This window comes from Oryctolagus cuniculus, chromosome 5 (assembly GCF_051225735.1).
Source record: "Oryctolagus cuniculus isolate XC-2025 breed Fujian yellow rabbit chromosome 5, ASM5122573v1, whole genome shotgun sequence".
Lineage (NCBI taxonomy): Eukaryota > Metazoa > Chordata > Mammalia > Lagomorpha > Leporidae > Oryctolagus > Oryctolagus cuniculus.
In genome coordinates, this window is record NC_142871.1 from 88,638,246 (window position 1) to 88,663,995 (window position 25,750).

General features: G+C 38.5%; 1 protein-coding gene across 13 annotated transcripts in view; it reads left to right on the forward strand.

The window, feature by feature from the left end:
* SNAP91 (synaptosome associated protein 91) overlaps positions 1-25,354 on the forward strand; it is a 155,722-nt gene extending 130,368 nt beyond the window's left edge. For 10 of the 13 annotated variants that reach the window (XM_089332955.1, XM_051855486.3, XM_089332958.1 and 7 more), the window contains 7 exons: positions 49-198; positions 3,497-3,527; positions 4,511-4,622; positions 17,026-17,109; positions 17,844-17,948; positions 22,012-22,114; positions 23,954-25,354. In XM_089332955.1, coding sequence (XP_089189081.1) covers positions 49-198; positions 3,497-3,527; positions 4,511-4,622; positions 17,026-17,109; positions 17,844-17,948; positions 22,012-22,104 — 575 coding nt within the window. In that variant the 3' untranslated portion in view covers positions 22,105-22,114; positions 23,954-25,354. The remainder of the gene's footprint in view (positions 1-48; positions 199-3,496; positions 3,528-4,510; positions 4,623-17,025; positions 17,110-17,843; positions 17,949-22,011; positions 22,115-23,953) is intronic. The other 3 variants (XM_051855492.3, XM_051855485.3, XM_089332957.1) reach the window with 2 other exon arrangements.
* The last annotated feature ends 396 nt before the right edge of the window (positions 25,355-25,750 follow it).

Genomic DNA, 25,750 nt, shown 5'->3' on the forward strand with positions numbered 1-25,750 from the left:
TGGTCACTTATTTTCAATTATTCTGAATCTGGTCTATTTGATTTGTAGTGTTTGATGGCCTAGGTGATCTTCTGATGCCAACCATGGCACCAACTGGGCAGCCTGCTCCTATCTCAATGATACCACCCAGTCCCGCGATGGCAGCCAGCAAAGCCCTTGGAAGTGATCTTGATTCATCGCTTGCCAGCTTAGTAGGCAGTAAGTAATCTAGTTTTCTTTAAATGAAGCCTTTGTGATTTTTTTCATCTATCTTTTCATATGTTTTGTTTCTGTATTCACTTATGGGTAAGTGTATTAAGGAATAGATAGAAATACTTAGTGTAAATTGGCCCTAGGCCCTTTTCCTAATCTCAGTTACCCAAGGTATATTTCAGAAGTCTATATGAGTATAAAGCCAACTGCACTATGTATAATGAGTATGTAATTTCTATTTCATTTAGAAATAATAATATGGAGTAATTTATTTTAGATGTAGTGCTTTTACACATTGAGTTTCCAAATGCATCTCAATAATTCAATCAACAAATATTTATTGAGTACCAGGTATTCTTTCAGGCTCTAGACATAAATTAGTGAGCAAAACAGATTAAAATACCTGTTTTATGGAGCTCAGGAAACACAGAGGCCATTAAATATTGTAAACTAAGCAAATTCTAGAGTGTATTTTTTTAAAGATTTATTTATTTATTTGAAAGTCAAAGTTACACAGAGAGAGAAGAGGCAGAGAGAGGTCTTCCATCCGATGGTTCACTCCCCAGTTGGCTGCAACAGTCAGAGCTGCACCAATCCAAAGCAGGAGCCAGGAGCTTCTTCCGGGTCTCCCATGTGGGTGCAGGGGCCCAAGGACTTGGGCCATATTCTTTTGCTTTTCCAGGCCATAGCAGAGAGCTGGATTGGAAGAGGAGCAGCTGGATCTAGAACCGGCACCCATATGGGATGTCGGCTCTTCAGGCTAGGACATTAATCCCCTGTGCCACAGTGCTGGCCCCAATTCTAGATTTTATTAAGTGCCATGATTAAAAACATGGCATAGGGCCAGGTATTTGACAGAGCAGCTTAAGTTGCTGCTTGGAATGCCAGTCTCCCCCATCAGGGTGCCTGGTTTGAGTCTTGGCCACTCTGCTTCTGATCCAGCTTCCTGCTAATGTGCATTTTGGGAAGCAGCAGACGGTGGCTCAAGTACTTGAGTTCCTCCAACTAATGTGGGAGATCCAGATGGAGTTTCAGGCTACTGGCTTCAGCCTGGTCCAACCCTGGCTGTTGCAGGTACTTGGGAAGCGAACCAGTAGATGAAAAAGTATCTCTTAGTCTATCTCTACATCACTCTCTACCTTTCAAATAAAATAAAATGAAAAACATTTTTAAAAGAAGCCAGACATAAAAAAATATGGTATTATTCCATTTATAGACTATACTTATAAAGGAAAAACCATAGGGACTAACTAAATATATATATATATATATGAAAACATATATATACAAATAGTACATAAGGGAAATTTTAATTGCCAAGGACAGAAAGAATATTTTAGGTTATGAAACTGATATCATTTTGATTATAGTGAAGATTATATGAATCTGTTTGTCAAAATTCATAGAAACTTACCCATTCTCCAAAGAACCCACTGAATTTCACTGTATGTTAATTTTGTAATTAAAATGCAATATTCTAAAACTGAATAAAATTGCCTACATGCTCCTTTTCAGTATTCCAGCGTACTTTTGCAAAAATTAACAAGTTGTACCTAAAATTCATATGGAAGTATCAGAAAATCGAAATGCTCGAAACACCCTGAATAGAGAATAACTCTGATGGCCCCATACTTCATACTTTCCAAAGCTTACTAGAAAGCTACAGTGATGAAACAAGTGATGCTGCATAGGGATGGACATAGAGATCAATGGGATATGAAGAGCCTAGAAATAAACCTATACATCTGTGGTCACTCAGAACAATTGAAGGGGAAAATAGTTGTCTTTTCAACAAATAGCGCTGGGAAAATTACATGTCCACATGCAAAATAACAAAGTTGAACCTTTTACATACAACCCCCCAAAATAATTCAAAATGGATTAAAAAAACTAAATGCTTGAGGGGCCAGCATTGTGGTGCAGCGTATTAAACTGCTGCCTGTGACACCAACATCCCATATGAACACAAGTTTGAGTCCCAGCTGCTCTCCTTCCCATCCAGCACCCTGCTAATGCACCTGGGAAAGCAGCAGAAGATGGCCCAAGTGCTTGGGCATCTGCCGCCAATGTGGGAAACATGAATGGAGTTCCAGGCTCCTGGTTTTGGCCTGGCTAGGGAGTGAACAAGCAGATGGAAGATCTCTCTTTCTCTGTCTTGACCTCTGTAACTCTTTCAAAGAAATAAATATATCTTTTTAAAAAAGAACTAAATATAAAAGTCGAAAGTATAAAACTCAGAGAAGAAAACACAGAAGCAAATCTTCTTGACCTTAGACTTGGTAATGTTTGGTTTCTTATATAAGACATCAAAAGCACAAGCAAAAAAAAGGTATTTGACCTGGCAGTTAAAGTGCTGGTTAGAATGCCTACACCTGGTTTCAATACCCAGATCCTCCTCCTGATTCCAGTTTCCTGCTAATTCAAACCATGAGGGGCAGCAGTGATGGCTCAAGTAATTGAGTTTCTGCTACACATATGGGAGACCTGGATTGAATTCCTGGTTCCCAGCCTGACCCAGCCCTGGTTGGTGCAGATATTTGGGGTGTGAACCAGTAGATGGGAGTTCTGTATGTCCTCTTCTTCTCAATCTCTCTCTGTCACTCTACCTCTCAAAGTAAAAGAACAAAATGTTAATAAAGCACAAGCAACAAAAGTAGGTAAACAGGCTACATAAAAATGCAAAACTTTGGTGCTACAGATGCCATCGAGAATGTGAAGGGACAACCCAGACTGGGAGAAAATATTTGCAAATCATTCATCTGATAAGACACTTTACCTGCAGTAAACAACTTTTACAACTGAATAATGAAAAGACAAATAATGTGATTACAAAATGAACAAAAAATTTGAGTAGACATTTCTCCAAAGAATATATGCATATGGCCAGTTTGTACATGAAGATATAGTCAACACTAGTCATCAGTGTAATGTAAATCAGAAGCAAAAAAAAAAAAAAAAAGTTACCACTTTATACCCAATAGGCAGCTGTAATAGAAAAGACAGACAATGGCTACTGTTGGTGAGGACATGGAGATCTAGAAACCAGCCCAGACACCAGCCTCACAGGTCTTTCTTAGCAGTCTCAAATCTGCTGTTGACTCTTGTCTGTGACCCTATGTCTAACATGAAGCAAAAGGAAGTCTCAAAGAGTATGGATATGTTTCCTAATATAGATTCTTTTTTGTATAACTGAATGCAGTCATTCCTAGGTCAAATGTTTACTTTTTCAAGACCACTGACATTTGGAACTTTTAAATGTCAAATCTTATATAAACTGATTTTTTTTTCCTTGATCCATTTTTAGATCTTGGAATTTCTGGTACGACATCAAAAAAGTAAGTTTTGAAATTATTTCATTTTCTTTTGATAATTTGAGATTATCAGATTTTGTATCCTTGGAATATATTATTGATTCTTAAAGTAGATGACTTAAAAGGGTTTTTTTTTTTATTTCATTTTGGATTTAATTATTATCATCTTTCTGCTAGAACCTTTGAAAAGTAATAGTTTATTTCAGTATTTAAGATTATCATTAGGCCGGCGCCGCGGCTCACTAGGCTAATCCTCCACCTAGCGGTGCCGGCACACCGGGTTCTAGTCCCGGTCAGGGCGCCGGATTCTGTCCCAGTTGCCCCTCTTCCAGGCCAGCCCTCTGCTGTGGCCAGGGAGTGCAGTGGAGGATGGCCCAGGTGCTTGGGCCCTGCACCCCATGGGAGACCAGGAAAAGCACCTGGCTCCTGGCTCCTGCCATCGGATCAGCGCGGTGTGCCGGCCGCGGCGGCCATTGGAGGGTGAACCAACGGCAAAGGAAGACCTTTCTCTCTGTCTCTCTCTCTCTCACTGTCCACTCTGCCTGTCAAAAAAAAAAAAAAATCATTAAGTTATATCTGGAAATACTTAGGAATTTTGATTTTCATATTTTAATAGCTTTAAAATCTCAATTCGTTGTAATATTCCTAGCTAACATTTATTCTAAAGTCTCTCATAGAGTATAAGTTTTAAAGAAGGATAGTAAGACTGATAAAATACCTGCCCTTTTTTAGATGTATTTTGTCACTGAAATTGGGATGGAACTTACCATAGATGGTGTCTTACAGCAGATTGTTGTCATGAAATAGTTGTTGTAGCCTGCTGTTGAACCTTTACAGTCCAACAAGTGCCATCTTCAATGCATCTTAAATTCAACAAGAAACAGGTGTACATTATGATACTCTTATTTGGAATTTTTTATGAGTGAAAACAAGCTACTTCTAAATCAAATAAAAATTTTTTTTTTGATTTGTGTTTTTTGTTCACTTGTTTGTTTTGCATACTTTAGGGGAGATCTTCAGTGGAATGCTGGAGAGAAAAAGTTGACTGGGGGAGCTAACTGGCAGCCAAAAGTAACTCCCGCAACATGGTCAGCAGGCGTTCCACCAAGTGCACCATTGGTACGTAGCCTCAGAGGCCAGAGCAGCATGGGTCGTTTGCAAGTTTCTGAGGTTATAGAGCAGGGTGCATTTTGCTTGCCTTTGGTACTGATGTATATTTACATCCTCACTGAAGAAATACAAGCAAGATGCAAAATTTACCAAAATGTAAATTTCGTTGACTTCATATTTAATAATGATTATGACTTATGTTTTTTTCTTTTAATGACTTTGAAATAGTATTGGTACTTCTATATTTGTAAATTATGGGAAGTGACTTTTCCAAATCATTCAGGATCATTATACATATTACCATGTTTCTGGCCCAAATTCTATATTTGCAAATTATGGAACTGATTTTTCAAAATTATTTAATATCATTTACATATATTTTTTTCATATTTCTTGCCCAAGTTTCCTGATTGTCTTAATAAGTAATGAAAAATTTGTTTTCTTACCAGAAAGATTGGGCAGTTTTCTATTGTGTAAGTGAAATTTCATTTTAAAACCCTAATACTTCTACTTATCATTTTTAAAATTGAAACTACTAACATCACCTTTTTCTATAAAATTTAAATACATGTCATTTCTATATTGTAAATTTCTATACATGCTGTGTACTTAGCAAGCAAGGCTAGTCTCTTTCCCAAATTCATTTGCAGTGTTCACCTTGGCTTACTACCTCCACCTGTCTAATTCATACTTACTCCTAAGGCTGTCTTAATAGAACATTTTCCTTGTTGCCTGAATTGATTCTTAACCATCACTTATCATCCCTAGCATGGAAGTAAATTAATGTAAATTAGATTATAAATGTTATGCTAAGAGAAAGAAGTCAGGCACAAAGGATACATATTGTATGTTTCCATTTATAACAGGGAGTAAATTATTGGTACCAGGGTATAGGAGGGAAGGGGCTATAAAAGGAACTGTGATTCTTTTGGCGATGATAGCAATGCTTTGGAATTAGACAGTGACGATTTCCACAACACTGTAAATATATTATAAATCTCTGAATCATATTCCTTGAAAATTTTTAATGGTGAATTTAAATGTAATATAAAGTTTATCTCAATAAAAATTTTTACAAAGAAAAGAAATACCGACAAAAACATATTTCAGATTCACTCTTTTTTCTTTTTTTTAAATTTTATTTAAGTTATGCAATTTTCTTGTATTTCATATGTACAGATTTAGGAACATGGTGACACTTCCCACCCCACTCTCCCTCCTACCCACGCTCCAACCCTTCTCCTCATGCCCATCATTTCAACGGGGTAGGTGGTAAGCTACTTACCAGACCTGAATAGACCTGAATTGTTTCACTAGTACTTACAGCCATGAAAGAGAGAAAGATTTTATTAGTTATCAACATAAAGTTAATTTACACAATTTCTGTTTTTAAAGATCTGTTTTTATTCATTTGAAAGGCAGAGTGTCAGTAAGTGTGAGATCTTCCATCTGCTGGTTCACTGCCCGAATGGCCACAACAGCTGGGGACAGGCCAAGCCAGGGACCTGAAATTCTGTCCAGGTCTCCCACATGGGCAGCAGGAACCCAACTACTTGGGCCATCAGAAGCTGCTCTTCAGGCAAATTAGCAGGTAGCTGGATTGGAAGCAGAACAACCGAGACATGAACCCGGCACTCTGATAAGGGATGTGGGCATTGCAGGTGGCTTAACCCACTCTACCATAATGCTGGCTCCTTACAGAAATTATTATCAATATACTTTTCAATTGCATTCAGCTCCAAATATTCTTTAAGCCCAAATCTGCTACCCTAAACATTCTTTGCTCATTTTATAATTGGATTGTTGTGGCATTTTAAGAGTTCTTTTTATATTGTGGATACCAGATGCTTATCAGATCTGTGATTTACAACAATTTTATCTCATTCTGTGAACTAAGTTTTCATTTGCTTGATAGTCTTCTTTGATGTCTAAATTTTTTTACTTTTATAAATTCCCAAGTATCTTTCTTATCTTTTATTACTTGTGCTCTTGCTGAAAATAGATCTTTAATCTATGTTTGAGCTCTTTTTGTATATAGTGTGAGATAATGGTCCAAATTCTTATTTTGCCTGTGGAAATCCAGTCATTTCAGAACTATTTGTTGAAAATACTCTTTTTTTTCTCCATTATTAGTTTTGATACCCTTGTCAACAATTAACCATAGATGTATGAATTTATTTCCATACCCTTTATTCTATTATACTGACATATATGGCTGTCTATTTGCCAGTACCATCTTTTTTTTACAAAGGTAGCTTTGTATTAAGTTTTTTTTTTTTTTTTGGTTTCTGGTTTTTTTAACTTTTATTTAATAAATATGAATTTCCAAAGTACAGCTTTTGGATTACAGTGGCTTCCCCCCACCCCATAACTTCCCTCCCACCCCCCGCTCCCTCTCCCATTCCATTCACATCAAGATTCTTTTTCAATTATCTTTATATACAGAAGATCAATTTAGTATATACTACGTAAAGATTTCAACAGTTTGCATCCAACAGAAACACAAACTGTAAAATACTGTTTCAGTACTAGTTATAACATTATTTCACATTGGACAACATATTAAGGACAGATCCCACATGAGAAGTAAGTACACAGTGACTCCTGTTGTTGATTTAACAATTGACACTCTTGTTTATGGCGTCGGTAATCACCCAAGGCTCTTGTCATGAGTTGCCAAGCCTTTTGAGTTCACCAACTCCAATCTTATTTAGACAAGGCCATACTCAAAGTGGAAGTTCTCTCCTCCCTTCAGAGAAAGGTACCTCCTTCTTTGATGGCCCATTCTTTTCACTGGAATTTCACTCACAGAGATCTTTCATTAGGTTTTTGTTTTTTTGTTTTGTTTTGTTTGTTTTTTTGCCACAGTGTCTTGGCTTTCCATGCCTGAAATACTCTCATGGGCTTTTCAGCCGGATCCACATGCCTTAATGGCTGATTCTGAGGCAGAGTGCTGTTTAGGACATTTGCCATTCTATGAGTCTGCTGTGTGTCCCGCTTCCCATGTTGGATCGTTCTCTCCCTTTTTTATTCTGTCAGTATTTTCACACACTAGTCTTGTTTATGTGATCCCTTGGACTCTTAGACCTATCAGTATGATCAATTATGAACTGAGATTGATCCCTTTGACTAGTGAGATGGCACTGGTACATGCCACCTTGATGGGATTGTATTGGAATCCCCAGGCAGGTTTCTAACTCACCGTTTGGGATAAGTCTGATTGAGCATGTGCCAAACTCTACATCTCCTCCCTCTCTTGCTCCCACTCTTATATTTAACAGAGATCACTTTTCAGTTAAAATTTAAACACCTAAGAATAATTGTGTGTTAATTAAAGAGTTCAACCAATAGTATTAAGTAGAACAAAAAAAAAATACTAAAAAGGATAAAGTATTAAGTTTTTCCTTGACAGGACCAGAGCTGATCAAGTCATTGTTTCTCATAGTGTCCATGTCACTTCAACAGTTTTCCTTTTTGGTGCTTGGTTAGTTGTCACCAATCAGGGAGAACATATGATATTTGTCCCTCTGGGACTGGCTTATTTCACTCAGCATGATGTTTTCCAGATTCCTCCATCTTGTTGCAAATGACCGGATTTCATTGTTTTTGACTGCTGTATAGTATTCTATAGAGTGCATGTCCCATAATTTCTTTATCCAGTCTACTGTTGATGGGCATTTAGGTTGATTCCAGGTCTTAGCTGTTGTGAAATTAAGCTGCAGTAAACATTGAAGTGCAGACAGCTCTTTTATTTGCAATTTAATTTCCTTTGGGTAAATTCCAAGGAGTGGGATGGCTGGGTTGTATGGTAGGGTTATATTCAGGTTTCTGAGGAATCTGACTTCCATAGTGGATTAACCAGTTTGCATTCCCACCAACAGTGGGTTAGTGTCCCTTTTTCCCCACATCCTTGCCAGCATCTGTTGTTGGTAGATTTCTGTATGTGAGCCATTCTAACTGGGATGAGGTGAAACCTCATTGTGGTTTTGATTTGCATTTCCCTGATTGCTAGTGATCTTGAACATTTTTTCATGTGTCTGTTGGCCATTTGGATTTCCTCTTTTGAAAAATGTCTATTGAGGTCCTTGGCCCATCTCTTAAGTGGGTTGTTTGTTTTGATGTTGTGGAGTTTCTTGATTTTTTTGTAGATTCTGGTTATCAACCCTTTATCTGTTGCGTAGTTTGCAAATATTTTTTCCCATTCTGTCGGTTGCCTCTTCACTCTCCTAACTGTTTCTTTTGCAGTACAGAAACTTCTCAATTTGATGTAATCCCAATTTTTAATTTTGGCTTTGACTGCCTGTGCCTCTGGGGTCTTTTCCAAGAAGTCTTTGCCTGTGCCTATAACTTGCAGGGTTTCTCCAATGTTCTCTAATATTTTGATGCTGTCGGGTTATAGATTTGTATCTTTAATTCATGTTGAGTGTATTTTTGTGTAAGGTGAAAGGTAGGGGTCTTGCTTCATGCTTCTGCACGTGGAAATCCAGTTTTCCCAGCACCATTAATAGAATAGACTGTCCTTGCTCCAGAAATTGGTTTTAGATCCTTGCTCAAATATAAGTTGGCTGTAGATGTTTGAATTGATTTCTGGTGTTTCTATTCTGTTCCATTGGTCTATCCATCTGTTTCTGTATCAGTACCATGCTGTTTTGATTATAACTGCCCTGTAATATGGTCTGAAATCTGGCAGTATTAAGAGGAAAGTTTATAGCAATAGGTGCCTACATCAAGAAATTGGAAAGGCACCAAATAAATGAGCTTTCTGTGCATCTCAAGGATCTAGAAAAACTGCAGCAAACCAGACCCAAAACTTATAGGAGAAGAGAAATAATTACAATCAGAGAAGAAGTCAACAGAATTGAATCCAAAATAACATTACTAAAAATCAGCCAAGCGAAGAGCTGGTTTTTTGAAAAAATTAAAAAAATTGACACACCATTGGCCCAACTAACTAAAAAAAGAAAAGACCCAAATCAATAAAATCAGAGATGAAAAATGGAATGTAACAATAGACAAGAGTCATCAGAAATTACTACAAAGAGTTGTATGCCAGTAAACAGGGAAATCTCTCAGAAATGGTTAGATTCCTGGACACATGCAGGCTACCTAAATTGAACCATGGAGACATAGAAAACCTAAACAGACCCATAACTGAGACAGAAATTGAATCAGTAATAAAGGCCCTCCCAACAAAGAAAAGCCCAGGACTGGATGGATTCACTGCTGAATTCTACCAGACATTTAAAGAAGAACTAACTCCAGTTCTTCTCAACCTACTCAGAACAATTGAAAAAGAAGGAAGCCTCCCAAACTCTTTCTATGAAGCCAGCATCACCTTAATCTCTAAGCCTGAAAAAGATGCAGCATTGAAAGAAAATTACAGGGGCTGGCGCTGTGACACAGTAGGTTAATTCTCTGCCTGCAGCGCCCGCATCCCATATGGGTGCTGGTTCTAGTCCTGGCTACCCCTCTTCCAATCCAGCTCTCTACTATGGCCTGGGAAAGCAGTAGAAGATGGCCCAAGTCCTTGGGCCCCTGCATCTGTGTGGGAGATCCAGAAGAAGCTCCTGGCTCCTGGCTTCGGAACAGTGCAGCTCTGGCCATTTTGGCTGTTTGGGGAGTGAACCAGCAGATGGAAGACCTTTCTTTCTGTCTCTCCCTCTCATTGTCTGTAATTCTAACTCTCAAATAAAATAAAGAGATCTTTAAAAAAAAAAAAAAAGAAAGAAAATTACAGACCAATATCCCTGATGAACATAGATGCAAAAATCCTCGATAAAATTCTGGCCAATAGAATGCAACAACACATCAGAAAGATCATCCACCCAGACCAAGTGGGATTTATCCCTGGTATGCAGGGATGGTTCAGTGTTTGCAAATCAATCAATGTGATACACCACATTAACAGACTGCAGAAGAAAAACCATATGATTACCTCAATAGATGCAGAGAAAGCATTTGATAAAATACAACACCCTTTCATGATGAAAACTCTAAGCAAATTGGGTATAGAAGGAACATTCCTCAATACAGTCACAGCAATTTATGAAAAACCCATGGCCAGCATCCTACTGAATGCAGAAAAGTTGGAAGCATTTCCACTGAGATCTGGTACCAGACAGGGATGCCCACTCTCACCACTGCTATTCAATATATTTCGGGAAGTTTTAGCCAGAGCCATTAGGCAAGAAAAAGAAATTAAAGGGATACAAATTGAGAAGGAAGAAGTCAAACTATCCCTCTTTGCATATGATATGATTCTTTATTTAGGGAATCCAAAGAACTCTACTAAGAGACTACTGGAACTCATAGAAGATTTTGGCAAAGTAGCAGGGTATAAAATCAATGCACAAAAATAAATAGCCTTTGTATACACAGGCAATGCCACGGCTGAGGAGGAACTTCTAAGATCAATCCCATTCACAATAGCTACAAAAACAAATACCTTGGAATAAACTTAACCAAGGACGTTAAAGATCTCTCCGAAGAAAATTACAAAACCTTAAAGAAAGAAATAGAAGAGGATACCAAGAAATGGAAAAATCTTCCATGCTCATGGATTGGAAGAATCAATATCATCAAAATGTCCATTCTCCCAAAAGTAATTTATAGATTCAATGCAATACCAATCAAGATACCGAAGACCTTCTTCTCAGATCTGGAAAAAATGATGCTGAAATTCATTTGGAGGCACAGGAGACCTCAAATAGCTAAAGCAATCTTGTACAACAAAAACAAAGCCAGAGGCATCACAATACCAGCTTTCAGGACATACTGTAGGAAGTTTTGACTTTCTCAAGACTATTTTGGCTTTTTTATTTCCCTTGTATCTCCATATAAAATTTGTGTTCTGGTCATCCATTTCTGATTTTCACAGGAAGTGCATCTTGCCTACTTAAAAATGTTAAGTCTTTAATCCATGAATACAGGATGTCTTTCCAGTTATTTAGCTCTTTAATTTTTCTTAGCAATCGTGTGGTTTATAGTTGTCAGTATATAAGTCTTCTCCAGTTAAATTATTCTTAAGTATTTTACTAATTTTGGTGTTATAAGTGAAATTATTTTTATAGTTGCATCTTTAGATTGTTAATTATTAGTGTCCAGTGAACACTCCACTGATTTGTGTATATTGATCTTGTATCCTGCAGCTTTGATGAATTTGCTTCATATCTTTGATTGTGTGTATGTGTGTGTGTAAGGATTTTTTGGAGTTTTCTGTAAGTGTATCTGTGACTAGAGATAGTTTTTTCCCTCCTTTCCAATCTAGGAGTTCTTTCTTTATTTTTCCTGCTAATTGCTTTGACAAGAATGTCTAATATATTGTTGTCCTGTTCTTAGGGATAAAGTTCTCAGTCATTCACCACTAAATATGATGCTAGTTGGGAAGTTCTGCATGCCCTTTATCAGGTTGTGAAATTCCCTTCTACTCTGGTTTGTTAAGTACTTTGTCTCATGAAAGTGTGTTGGATTTTCTCAAATGCCTTTTCAGTGTCTATTGAAATGATCATTGCCTTGACTTTTTACTTATTTGATCTTGAGGTCTCTCTTAAGAGAGTAGCTGTAAACCCTAGCCCTATTCTGATGGGGCTGAAGGAAGATGGCTGTGGGTATTTGCAGTTCGGCTTTCACAGGCTACTTCTCCATCCACTGGATTGTCTAATGGCCAAATATATGGCCTGCAACCACACGTCACTCTCCTGAGAAACTTGTTTATACTGGCAGACCTCCTTGTGGCTCTTATCTAGCTTGTATCCAGTTTATTTCTATTGAGATAGCCACTCTGCAGGAGGGCCCTGACCTGTAAAGACATTCAGTTTGGCTGTATCAGTCATATGAGACACAGAGGAGGCAGCACAACAAAATGAGTGAAATAACTAAAGCAACTTTTTGACTTACAGATCCCAGAGAGAAGAAGACAGCACACCTGTTAGGGTCAACAGAAAGCAGGGAGCTGTCCAGATCACAGGTGCTCAGTTCCCAAGGGTGGGGAGCCAAGGAGAAAGAGAATGAGGGACATGTGGGCCAAAGCCATCACTGGGTTCCAGGACATTACTGAAGCAGGTCTCCTAAGGGAAGTTCTAACTGGTAGCCTCACAGCAAGCTGGCGTGAGTTCTGTAGTCATGCTAAGACTGGTAGTGTCATTGCATCATATCTGCATATGCAGGGTATAGGGGTTAATAGGACAAATCAAACAGGTGATATCTGGCTGTCCCATTGGGAGGCAGTCACCCACCAGAAGGAGGAATGATAGAGCAGATTCCTGAGTCAATAATTTTGAAGAACTGGGAGAAGATAGAGAACTAGGACTAGTGCCAAGGGTAGCTAAGCCCTGCTTCTGACATAATAAAGTTAAACCCATATCCAAAATGGATGTGAAGGCAACATAAAAATAAGAATCCATTGCAATTATATATCTTTCTTTTATTCTTTAATATGGTGCATTGTATTGAATCATTTTGATCTGTGAAGCCAACCTTGCAGTCCTAGGATAAACCTCACCTGGTCATGTTATATAATCCTTTTAAATACGCAACTAGAGTTGATATACTGACATTTTGATGAGGACTTTTGCATCGGTGTTCTTTTTTTTTTTTTTTTTTTTTTTTTTTTTTTTTTTTTTTTGACAGGCAGAGTAGACAGTGAGAAAGAGAGACACAGAGAGAAAGGTCTTCCTTTGCCGTTGGTTCACCCTCCAATGGCCACTGCGGCCGGCGCCTCACGCTGATCAGAAGGCAGGAGCCAGGTGCTTCTCCTGGTCTCCCATGGGGTGCAGGGCCTAAGTACTTGGGCCATCCTCCATTGCACTCCCGGGCCACAGCAGAGAGCTGGCCTGGAAGAGGGGCAACCGGGACAGAATCCGGCGCCCTAGAACCCGGTGTGCCAGCGCCGCAAGGCGGAGGATTAGCCTAGTGAGCCACTGTTTCTAGTTTTCTTTGTAGTATCATTGTTTGCTTTGGTATCAGGATAATCCTGGCATCAAAGAATGATTAACAACTATTCCTCCCCCTTTCTTTTTTAAGATCTTGAGAAGAATTGATGTTGGTTATTCTTTATACATTTGGCAGAATACATCAGTGAAGGCATTAGTTCTGGGATTTTCTTTGATGGAACCTTTTAGATTATTTTGTTATGCTTGGTTTTCAATTTTTTAAGTCAGTTTTGGCAACGAGTGTCTTTCTAGGAATTTGGCTGTTTCTTCCAGGTTATAATGTTTTGGCATAATTACATGAAATTTCCTTATAATCCTTTTCTTCATACAGTTGATAGTAATGCCCCCACTTCCTTCCCTGATTTTGATTATCTTTCTTTTTCTCCTGGTTTGTACATCTAGAAGTTCTATCAGTTGACCTTTCAAAGAGCCACCTTTTTATTTCTTTGATCTTCTAATTTTTTTAGCTTTTCTTTTTTTTTTTTTAAATTTTATTTAAGTTATACAAGTTTCATGTATCTCATATATACAGATTTAGGAACAAATTGATTCTCCCCCACTCTACCCTCCCTCCTACCCACACTCCAACCCTTCTACCTCCTCCCTCTCCCATTCCCACTCAATTTTTACAAAGATCTACTTTCAGTTTAATGATTGTGAAGTCCTCATTTGTTTTTAAGTTCTTCACTTCATTTACCTTCATTCTAATCTCTATTACAGCCTTCTTCCAATTTTTTTAAATTTTTCTTTGTTTTGTTTTTAATTTACTCTTCTTTTTTCTAATTTATTAACCTGGAAATTTAGGTTATTGACTTGAGATTTATTTTTTTTCTTCTGTGCTAAGTCGTCTTTTTTTTTTTTTTTTTGGTTTTGAATTCTTGTGTGTGTGTGTGTGTGTGTGTGCTTCATATATTTTTCTTGAAATTTAGGCATCATGAATATTATAAAGTGATAACACTGGAAATCAGATTCTGCCACCTTCCTGGGGTTTATCATTGCTACCTTTTGTAATTTAAGTTGAATATCCTTAATCTGAAAATCTGAAAAATGAAGTTCTCCCAGATCTGAAAGTTTTTAAGTACTAATATAATCCCATAAGTAGAAAACTCAACACCTACCTTCATATGATATGTTACAGTCAAAATGCAGGTGCTTTAAAAATGTTGTGTTTACTGACATTCTGGCTACGTGTATAAGACATATACAAAACATAAGTGAATTTTGTGTTTACACTTGGATTCCATCCTCAAGATATCCATTATGCATGTGAAAATATTACAAAATCTGAAACACCTGTGATCCCAAGCATTTTGGATAAATACTCAACCTATAGTTTTTTGTTTAGTATTGTTCTGAAGTAATTCTCTAAAGTTTATGTTCACATTTTATGTCCCTCTGTGGTTGCCATGTGAAATCGGACATGACCCCCTAAAATTCATACAAAAACATGGCTCCTTAAAGTTCCCCAGAAGTGCTATCTGGGGTGCCACATACACTACCAGAATTTGGGGTGCCATACGATTTCACCATATGCTTCTTAAATCCCCAATATTAATAAGCCTGAGAGGGTTCTTGCCTAATATTTAGAGAAGAATTCTAAATACCGGCACAGATAAATGAGGCAGCATGGTACATTTTAAACCTTTATTTACTGAGAAAGATGAATAGGAGAGTGAGAGCTTTATTTAAGAGAGAGAGGTGAATAGGGGTTCATACTGAGCACCAGGAAACAGCCATGTGGAGGAGCATCTAGGCCAGGAAGCCTAGGGCGGGTGTCTCAAAGGCCATGCGCCCTGGAGGCGCAGGACTACAGCAACCCCCCTCCTGGCGAGAGGCCAGGGGAAAGAGAAGGGCTGGGGACACACCATGTCCCAGGCTTTTAACCCACTTCCAAAGGGGAGTGGTTAATTAACCTGATTGGCTGGTGGGCACCCAGGTGTGGCCAGGTAGGGGTATGAGGTCACACAGGGGTGTGGCAAAGGCATTGTCTTCCAGCTCACAAACCTAATCAATTTTAACCTGTATGCCTGCCTACTTCAATATGTGACCATTGAAGTCTCTTTCTTTAGCTCAGTAATCAACTAATTTTTGAACAGATATTCCTTAAACTCCTAGAACCAAAAGCATCTCTCAGTCTGCAGAAGCACTCTATAGTGTGTTGGAGCTCATCTTCAAACTCAGTCAGGCCCTCTACAACTTTGCCTTAACCCTTAGATAACTACTCACATGGAGGCTCAGATTTAGCTTGGGTCATATTCAATTCTTTCCTGAGCAAGTGCACAGCCCTGGGCTTGTTCATGGCCTTCTAACTACCCAAGGGTATGTTCTAGGCTTTTCAAATCCTAAATCCCCAAAACAGCTCATTCTCTGGCCTTTCTTCCAAAATATTTCATGTACTCTACCATTTGTACTAAATGTTACCCACTGCCCCAGATAGCAACAACTGGAACATTTTACCTAAATATATTTTCCACAAACATCTGCAGGTAATGGCTTTGTACTAGGTACATTCTCAATTGGGCAAGGAAAAGATAAGCCTTTTGAACCAGTCTTTCCAAGGAGCTACCTATACAGGACAAGACAATTAAATATAATCTGCTCCTTCTGGTACTCTGACTGGGAATGTATATTATCTACAAGACCACCTACAGCTAAAATGGAAAGCAGAGGATTGGACTAGAATGAATTAAAACACCACCAGACTGGCTGCGCTTGATTAGACTCAGCTGGCTGCTTTGAATAAGTACTTTCTATTGGTTGAGAGCTTTTAGCTCACTTCCAGAGTCACACCCCACATACACATGCAAAAAGTTAATTCTGGCAGGTTTTGTCAGTTGTTTCAGTGCTTTTCTAGTTGGGGGGACTTCTGGAATTCCTTGCACCACCATTTTAGTTGACATAACTATAGTATTTTTCTTTTTTAATTAAGACATGCTGTAATGGAGAATTTAAATTTAAGTGCCTTCCCAATTTAAAGAGAACACTTAGAATTTGTACATATGTGCAACAGTCAAAAGTTAGAAAGAAGCGAGTATAACACAGGGAGGAATCATATATAATTGGAAGGTGGGGTGGAAAGCAAGCATGGAAATTGAAATGAAAGCAGGATCCTCCTGCATCTAACCTGATATGGGAGCAGGAGTATGATAGGGCAAGACCAGCCGAGAGGAGTGTGACTTATTTACAGTGAGAGGGAGTTAAAAGAAGAGAGAGAAGAAGCCCAATACTAGCAGTAAGCTGAAGCCAACAAGTCCAAATAACACCACACAGTGAATATCAAGTCAGTAACCTTGTTTATAGCATTGTGTTGTGCTAGAATCATTTATTATTTTTAATTTTTATTTACAACTGAAATTTATTATTTCTTTACTTATGCAGACACATATACTTGGAATGTATGCATTTTAAATTTGTAATCTATCATTTTAAAACTAATTTGGTTTTCTTTGTTGTTACTTGTGTGTGTGTGTGTGTGTGTGTAGCAAGGAGCAGTGCCTCCAGCCAGCTCAGTTCCTCCTGTTGCCGGTGCTACATCTGTGGGACAGCCTGGAACAGGATTTGGAATGGTGAGTGATGACTTGGACTGAAAATTACAATTGACATTCCCGAGTTCTTTGCCAAACCTGGAATTACCAAGTACTTCTATAGACCATAATTCTTCCCCAAAAGCAATAAAGTAAATTTTAAAAAGTTCAGTCATCTGCTTTGGACTTTTAAAGAGTATACATACCTGAAATGATAAAATAAGTTGTACATTATTCTACCATCAAATCATTAGTACATTGGTATGTCATTTGTAGACTAATATTTAACAAATGTAGTCTTAGCTTCATCATCAGAATCAACCGTTAATCACTATATTTATCACTTTTATCTCCAGCACATTTTTGGGCCATCTTCCATAAGGAAATAAGTTTTTCTCTCTTCAAGAATTGTCCTACTGGGAGGGTTGCGGGTGGGAGGGAAATTATGGGGGGGGGGGGAGCCATTGTAATCCATAAACTGTACTTTGGAAATTTATATTTATTAAATAAAAATTAAAAAAAAAGAATTATGCTTACAAAAGATCAACTGCAACAAAGCCAGATTAGGGTGAGGATGCCGTGCCCAGCCAGGCTTATAAATCACCTCAGTGACTCTCCATTGTCCTCCTACAAGTACCCAGGGTTCAAAATTGCCTTTGTACTTTGTCATGGATCTGGAGTCCTCAGAAATTGCCAGAAGCATGTAAAATGCTGTAAATGGCAGGGTGTTGCCCTAGTGGATTCCGCTCCTGCTCTCAACCACTCTTCCTTTTCAGCCTCCTGCTGGGTCAGGTATGCCCATGATGCCTCAGCAGCCCGTCATGTTCACACAGCCTATGATGAGGCCTCCCTTTGGAGCCGCAGCTGTACCAGGCACACAGGTCAGTTTCCTAAATGTCCATCAAACAGGGACATTACCTCCTGTGTATAAAACTGTCTTGTAGCAAACCATTTAGAAAGTATTTCTACCTAACATAATACTTAGTGTTGTTGCTTCAGAAGTAAAAGGAATATGGCACACAGGTTAGCAACCCTGTGAAATGTGGAGGGAAAAAAAAGACAGAAACAACCAACTGTGCTCAAGTCCTGCCCCTCTTCTACTTCATTCAGAACAACCAGACAAGTCAGCCGTCCAAGGCATGTGTTCTAATAAAATGTGTGCTTCTGACCCAGAGTTTTAGTGGGTATTCCTGGAATTAGCCAAAATGGTTCAAGGCACAGTCCTCCAGGCTACCAAATCAGCCCAAGTCTTAGGCCATCAATTGCAACGAGTTTGCCTTACTGCAAAGTCTGGGGGAACAGTCTCCATGGGAACCACCTCCCTCCAGGAACCAGCCACATGATAGGGAGTCCTCAGGGCCACCCTCACTTCAGATCAGCTGGTGACAAATTCAGAGTTTTCCCTGACCACCCTCAGATCAGCTCCCTAAAATGACTCATAAAATTCAGGAAATTGTTAAACTTCTGATTACAGTTTTATTATAGTGAAAGTGTGCAAATCAGATCCAGTTAAAGGAAGAAAAGCATAAGAGACAGCTGGGAGCATATCCTTAGGGTGGGATCCACTCTTGGCATCAGTGTGTAAAAGCACACACGTGGTATTGCCCACTCACAGCTTCACTGTCCTGAGTTATTGAGGCTTGGATATACAGGATTGAGTGTGTTACTATTCATGAGGATGAACTTGACCTCCAACTTCCCTCCCTCCCTGGAGAACAGGCTAGCATCATGTGACCCAAAGACCTAATCATCCGACTACATGGTCCTCATGGTTGGTCTTTCTAGGATGGCCAGCCTCTATTCTGAGTCATCTTATTAACATAAACCACAGAGGGCCTTCATAAGTCTCCCCTTGTTAGCATAAACCATCAGATATGATTCCAGGAGCCCACCCTGTCAGGATTCAAAGGTTATCTACTAGGATCCAGGAGAAAGGGACAATCCCTCGTTAGGTTAAGCCAAATCCCTTAGGACATAACATACTCCCACCCTCCATGTACAAAGATGCCTAAATGTATGTAATGTATTTTATGTATAATATATATACTTTGTTAAACTATTTTGCTGCTAATATTATCAGGTATACTGGTGAGTAATGCTTCCTGATTCCTCTTTTGAATTACCTAGACAGAGTAGAGGTATATGTAGAAGCAAAAAGGTTTCTACCATGAGAAATGGGCTTGGATGGAGTCGGAGAACCAAATTATAATCTTAGGAGCAGCATGCTCAGCAAACTATAAAATAGCTTAAATACAGTCTAAGGATATCAGTAATGGATTCACTCCTGTATTTTCTACTCACCAAATGAGTGTTTATATCACCGTATCCACAGGAGAGCTACTGTGAACTTTCTGAGTACATCTTAATCTCTTTTGCTTCCTTGGTCCATCTCCAACCCCATCCTCCACCTGTTCCCGAAATTTGCTTTCAGATTCTTCACTCTAGCCCCCTCAAAAGCCATGGTGACCAGGAGAAAGAATGAAGGGTGTTGAAGAGAGGAGTTTAGAATGAGAGAAGCCCTGGCCTTCATGGCTACAACCAACACAGGCTTCAGGAGAAATTGTCTAGTGTGTGTGAAAAACAAGGAGCCCTGCCCAGAGTTGTTTTAAGGGGAGTTAGGAAGGTTTTGGGTGTAATGGTTAGGGTTAAGTTTCTTTGAGATATATTTAAATTCTTAAAGGGTCATTTAGCATGACTGCTTAATATTTGAATAGATTTATGATTAAGGAAGGGTGTTTCTATTTTTATGAACTCAATATTGAAATTTTTTATTACCTTATTGTATTTGATGTGTTGAGAGATTTAGAAAAAAACTACAATTTTATTATATAAGAAAATTGTTTTTCTTGCATAATACCAGCTTAGCATCAATATACTTAAAGAATTAAAATGGCCGGCGCCACGGCTCACTTGACTAATCCTCTGCCTGTGGCGCCAACACCCCGGTTCTAGTCCCGGTTGGGGTGCCGGATTCTGTCCCGGTTGCCCCTCTTCCAGGCCAGCTCTCTGCTGTGGCCTGGGAATGCAGTGGAGGATGGCCCAAGTGCTTGGGTCCTGCACCCCATGGGAGACCAGGACGAAGCACCTGGCTCCTGGTTTCAGATCGGCGCAGTGCGCCGGCCGCAGCACGCTGGCTGTAGCGGCCATTTAAGGGGTGAACCAACGGAAAAGGAAGACCTTTCTCTCTGTCTCTCTCTCTCACTGTCTAACTCTGCCTGTCAAAAAAAAAAAAAAAAGAATTAAAATGAAAAATAGATGTTATGATGAAAACATTGCTTCCATCAATTATTGAATTTATAGAAGTCAGGAAATGCTATGTCATACTTATACAGTTTTTAGATTATGTATTCTATACCAGAGGAGAGACATAATTATACTAGAGAATACAATAAACGTGAGTAAGTAGCTTCAGAAGATGAAAACATTTTTTATCACTGATGCCTGGACTATTCCACTGATCTTCAATTGGCTGGTATCGTAATACTGTCCTGTCACCTAGTTAACACTCCTGTAGCTTCTTTTCTGATAAGCAGCCCTTACATTTATTTTTCCTGAAATTTCTATGAAACATTATGCCAGTTTTTAAAATTTAATTAATAAATGATATAATCAGCAGTTTCCAGACATAGAAAAAAAATCTCAAAATCCTCATTTCTGGAGTTTGTTTACTGAGTCACTAAAAATGCATACCCTTGGCCAGCGCCTCGGCTCACTAGGCTAATCCTCTGCCTTATAGCGCCAGCACCCCAGATTGTAGTCCCAGTCAGGGCACCGGATTCTGTCCTGGTTGCCCCTCTTCCAGGCCAGCTCTCTGCTATGGCCCAAGTGCTTGGGCCCTGCACCCACGTGGGAGACCAGGAGAAGCACCTGGCTCCTGCCATCGGATCAGCGCGGTGTGCCGGCCGCAGCGCGCCGGCAGCGGCAGCCATTGGATGGTGAACCAACGGCAAAAGGAAGACCTTTCTCTCTGTCTCTCTCTCACTGTCCACTCTGCCTGTCAAAAAAAAAAAAAAAAAAAAAAAGCATACCCTTGCCCCACATTTCTAAATCCCAAATTTCTGAGATTTCCATTGTGTTACCAGCCTAGCAGGTGAATTACACTGAAAAAGACAGAAGGGAACTCATTCTAGACAGATTACATGAGGATTTTTAAGACCTTCGCCCTAACACGTCTGTAAAAGCCTGCTCCCAGAAGTTATTTCGGTCACAAAGTGAAATGATTTAGGTACTGGTTAACGAGAAGCAAGGTAAGTTCATTCATTGTGTTCGCTTTGCTGCAAGTTCAGTGTGCTTCCTTCTTAGCAGTTTGCCTGCAGGTCGTGGCTTTGGAACTTCACGACGCTGGTGACTGAGAAGCTCGGTGGTCGTCTGAAAGAGTTGCCCCCAAATTTGGCTGGTTTTCACTGAAAATAATTTACAGGCAATCCTAGTATATTTAGCTAGTAATGTTAAGTAATTTCTTAAGTGGCTTTCTACCAACTGTTTCCTTTTCATTTTTCATTCAAACTCGCTCTCACTGTAAGAAAAGTCATTAAAATTCCTTGAGTAGTTTAGTGGTACTAATAACGCAAAGTAGAAATGCTTTTGTGTAGAGAAGCTGATTCCTCTTAGTTTGTTTTACTGTATATTTGTAGTATCTCTGTGTGACTAGTTTTCATATCTTCCCTAACTCACGTCCATATTGTTCTACCAGAGTCCCCAAGTTATACTAAGTTTGATGTCAAAGAACTTTAAGAAAGCCCAATGTTATTTGAAGAGTATTTTACCAACCCGAAATTAAACACAACACTGTGACTAAGTAGAACAAAAATAGATTTTTTTAACCTTTGGTGGTCTAATCATCTTCTTTGTGGGTGTGCTCTGTGGTATGTGTTCCGCTTTGTGCTTATCTATCTCTGTTTGCTCTCTGTTTCTGCTCTTTGGGGCTGGCTCTTTCCCCATTAGCTTTCTCCAAGCCCTACACCTGCCACTCAGAGTCCCAAGAAACCTCCAGCAAAGGACCCATTAGCGGATCTTAACATCAAGGATTTCTTGTAAACAATTTAAGGTATTGAGCTTTTCCTGTGGGCTTGTGATAATCAGCTATACAATGCTTAGCTATTTCAGATAGCATATTTGGTATTTCTATGTTTTGAATAGATGTGTATAATCATAAAGGTTTATATGTTTAAAATCAATATTACAAGTTATTACCAATATTCTAGGTATCTTACTTAGTTTCTAAAACTAGGAGGGAGAGAAATCTCGAAATTGTCCTTATTCTGGAAAGCATAACGACAATGCTGGTAAAGCAGAAAGTTGCCCAAACTTCTTGGTAAATTTCAGTATTGCCACTTTATTACACTTTATTATAGAAAGGTAACCTTGTTGCATTTGGGAGTTATCCAAGAATATATTTGGCTAAGTAATATTTGTTTATCTTGTTATTTTTGCCTCATAAAGCTTAGGTTATGGTCCTTTGTATTTCTACATTCAAGCCAAATTTTGAATTTCTAACATTCTAGTTTTAAGATGCTAATATAATATATGAAATGATCGATGGTGAACTTACGGAAGGAAAGTGATGTAGGAAGAAGTTTTACTGTTAATCGCAGCACTTGCTTGCTGAAGCCATGAACAGCAGTAACACTTCTTTGCATTTGCACAATGTTTTTCATATCTACTTCTCAATCACTGACTCCATTGGTCTTCTCAGCAGAAAAGCAAGCCCTTTGAGATAAACTAGCCGCATATATTTTATCTCCATTTCACTGCTAAAATAAATGATCCTTAGGCATGTAGTAATTTGCCTAAGGTACTGAAGGGAAGAACAGTCAAGAGTGTGGAGGTTTTTAGACCACTGTCCAGTGGTTGCTTTTATTATATACCTCTGCCTATGTCTATAACAAACAAAAACAAAGAAAAAAACTGGCTCTAATGCCTACTAAGATTTTTGTGGATTTCTGCTTTATGATTTTTTATCAAATAAGATTAATAATATATCATTTTAAGGCCTTGACATCTCAGGCAAGTAATTTCTCTTGCCCAACATTTTTATTCCACTTTGGATAGACTGTTGTAGGCATAACTAAGACAATGAGCGCTAATGATTTATATTCTTAAACTGTATATATGGAATACAAAAAATTTGTTCCCTTTACATAAATAAATTTTTTTATTAAAGTTTCAAGAACAACCCAGAAAACTGTGTCAAGCAGTGTTTAACCTACTTCTTGTTTCGTAACCACTGCCCTCATCATATGCCAGGGACTTTGAAACATACTGGAGACAGATGCTTGAGGCCATCCCTGCCCTTGGTTGCACAGTCCAGAGAGGCAGACAGAGAGTCTTTTAGGAAGCGGAAAGCAGCCTTACAACCCTAGATAGCAGTTCAAGGCAGACATGAGTGGTGAAGGAAAGTGGGGAATGGCGGGACAGAAGGCACTGAGTCAGCAGGGAAGACTGCCTTCCCTTCTGTTCTGCCGTTTGTTCACTGTTAAGTGACTCGCTGGATGCCATAACTGAATAGATGCAAAAAATAAGTAAAGTCACCACCATTCCCCCTTCTCCCCACCACCTGCTTCTGAAGGTTAGCTGCTCTTAGCTGGTACTGAACTTCTAACTACTAACATTTCTTATAAGTAAATTTCAAATTTTTGTTGATATAATTTTTATTTAAAATGGAAGTACATGTTGAAAGTGGTTTTTCTTAAAAAAAACTTCTTGGCTGAAATTTTAATTTTGTTTTAAAGAATTGTGAAACATATATGCAAGTAAATTTGTCAAGACAGAAATGTTTATGAAAAGGCTTTATGTAGTGACTGTGAAGCATAACAACAAGGAAGGGAGAATGTTCCTGGAGTATGTGATAATCGGTTTTCTAACTGAACTACCTTTTTCTTTTCAGCTGCAATTTTTGTGACTGAATAAGACAAAAACATGAGTTCGGAGACTTCAAGTAAGATTGATGCTCAGAATTTCAAAGTGAGCCGCCAGTACCAAACCCAATGCTTACTCATAACTTCTCTTCCAAAATGTGTAGCACAGCTGTGAAAGTGAACATTAGGAATGTGTACTACCTTAGCTGTTATCCCTACTCTCAGAATTGTAGTGTATTTGGGTTCTTTGTGTGTTGTATGATGTAAACAATGAATGGATGTTTCCGATGCCTCTAGTGCTTCTCTGGACCTCGCCCATGGATGGATGGTGCAGCTGCTGTGTGGTGAGCCATTGGGAAAGATGTGTCTGTGTTTTTGAAGGATTCAATGTATATATAACTTTTGGACAAACCCTAAATTCTCCCCACAAATTCTCTTCTGTATCTCTGTTTCACGCGTAGTGTGATAATATCGGATAGTAAGAAAAACACTCTTAACTATACAAAACTTTTTTCTGTGTGGAGTACCTTTTTCCAATCACAGGAACTTCAACTGTTGTGAGAAATGTTTATTTTTGTGGCACTGTATATGTTAAGAAATTTTATTTTAAAAAAATATAAAAGTTAATGTCCGTAATAAATACTTCTCCTTGAAGCTACCTTATCAAGAATGAAAACTCATATGGAAAGAACTCCATATTTATCACTGCTATATTAAAATATATATTTTAATTATATTTGACAAGTTTTGCATCTAAATTGGCCCATTTATTCATTCTTGATTAAATGCACTGAAAGCAAAGGGTCCGTTTCTATCACATCCGTGAAAATGCAATTAGAGATGTGCTATTCGAGCAATTCTGAAGGCACCCCAAGGTATATCTGTAATGTAAAAGATTACTGAAAATATTTTTACTTCACTGTGAGTTTTACGTACGTCTGTTAATTTGGTATCTCCGTGTGTGTTCTCTAGACTAGTGTTCTGCCATCCTCCAACTGAGCTCAAGTAGGTTTTGTTGTACCATTGTGATTAGGATTTAAACTAATTAAGAGAATTGTATCCTTTGCTGCACAGACTGTATTCCTTCGTTTTTAATTTGTTGTCACACCGTCTGTGCTGATGGCTTGGCTGAAGATTTTGATGCATAAATGAGGTCACTGTTGATCAGTGTTGCTAGTGGCTTGGCAGCTCTTCGTAAAAGCTTACTGGGTTGAAAAGGTGATTGCCTATTTTTTAAATTATTTAATAGATGTCTGGTACCATTTAAAAGTGGTTGTGTCTGAATTTACTGTGGGGATAACATACACTGTAATGGGGAAAAATTACCTAAAATCAATTTCAAAATGGCTTTTCTTTGTATTTCGGTTTAAAACCCAGTGCATGTACGCCCTCTGAGATGCAATAAACACCTTGAACAAAGAAAACTCAAATACAGCCTTTCTCTCTTGAATTACTTTTTAGGGAAAAGGTCTGTTTCCAATGGCACAATGACACACACACATACTGAGAAGTTTAAAATATTCAGGGTGAGAAATACTGTCCCAGCTCATTACAGTTTTGAATATTTTATAATAAATTTATCTTATAATAAATTGAAAACAAGGGAAAAAAAGAGACTGGCATTAACTTAAAACTGCACAGCTGATGCCAAGAGTTAAAGTTCCATTTACCAAAACATTTGTTTTTAGTGTGAAACTTTTTTTAAAATAAGAAATTAAAGCCTTGTAATAGCTTTCTGAGAATTCTCCAGAAAAATTGAAGAATACTAGGACTTTAGGTTATGATTTCTATACACACATTTACATGCATGTACAGTCTCAGACAAA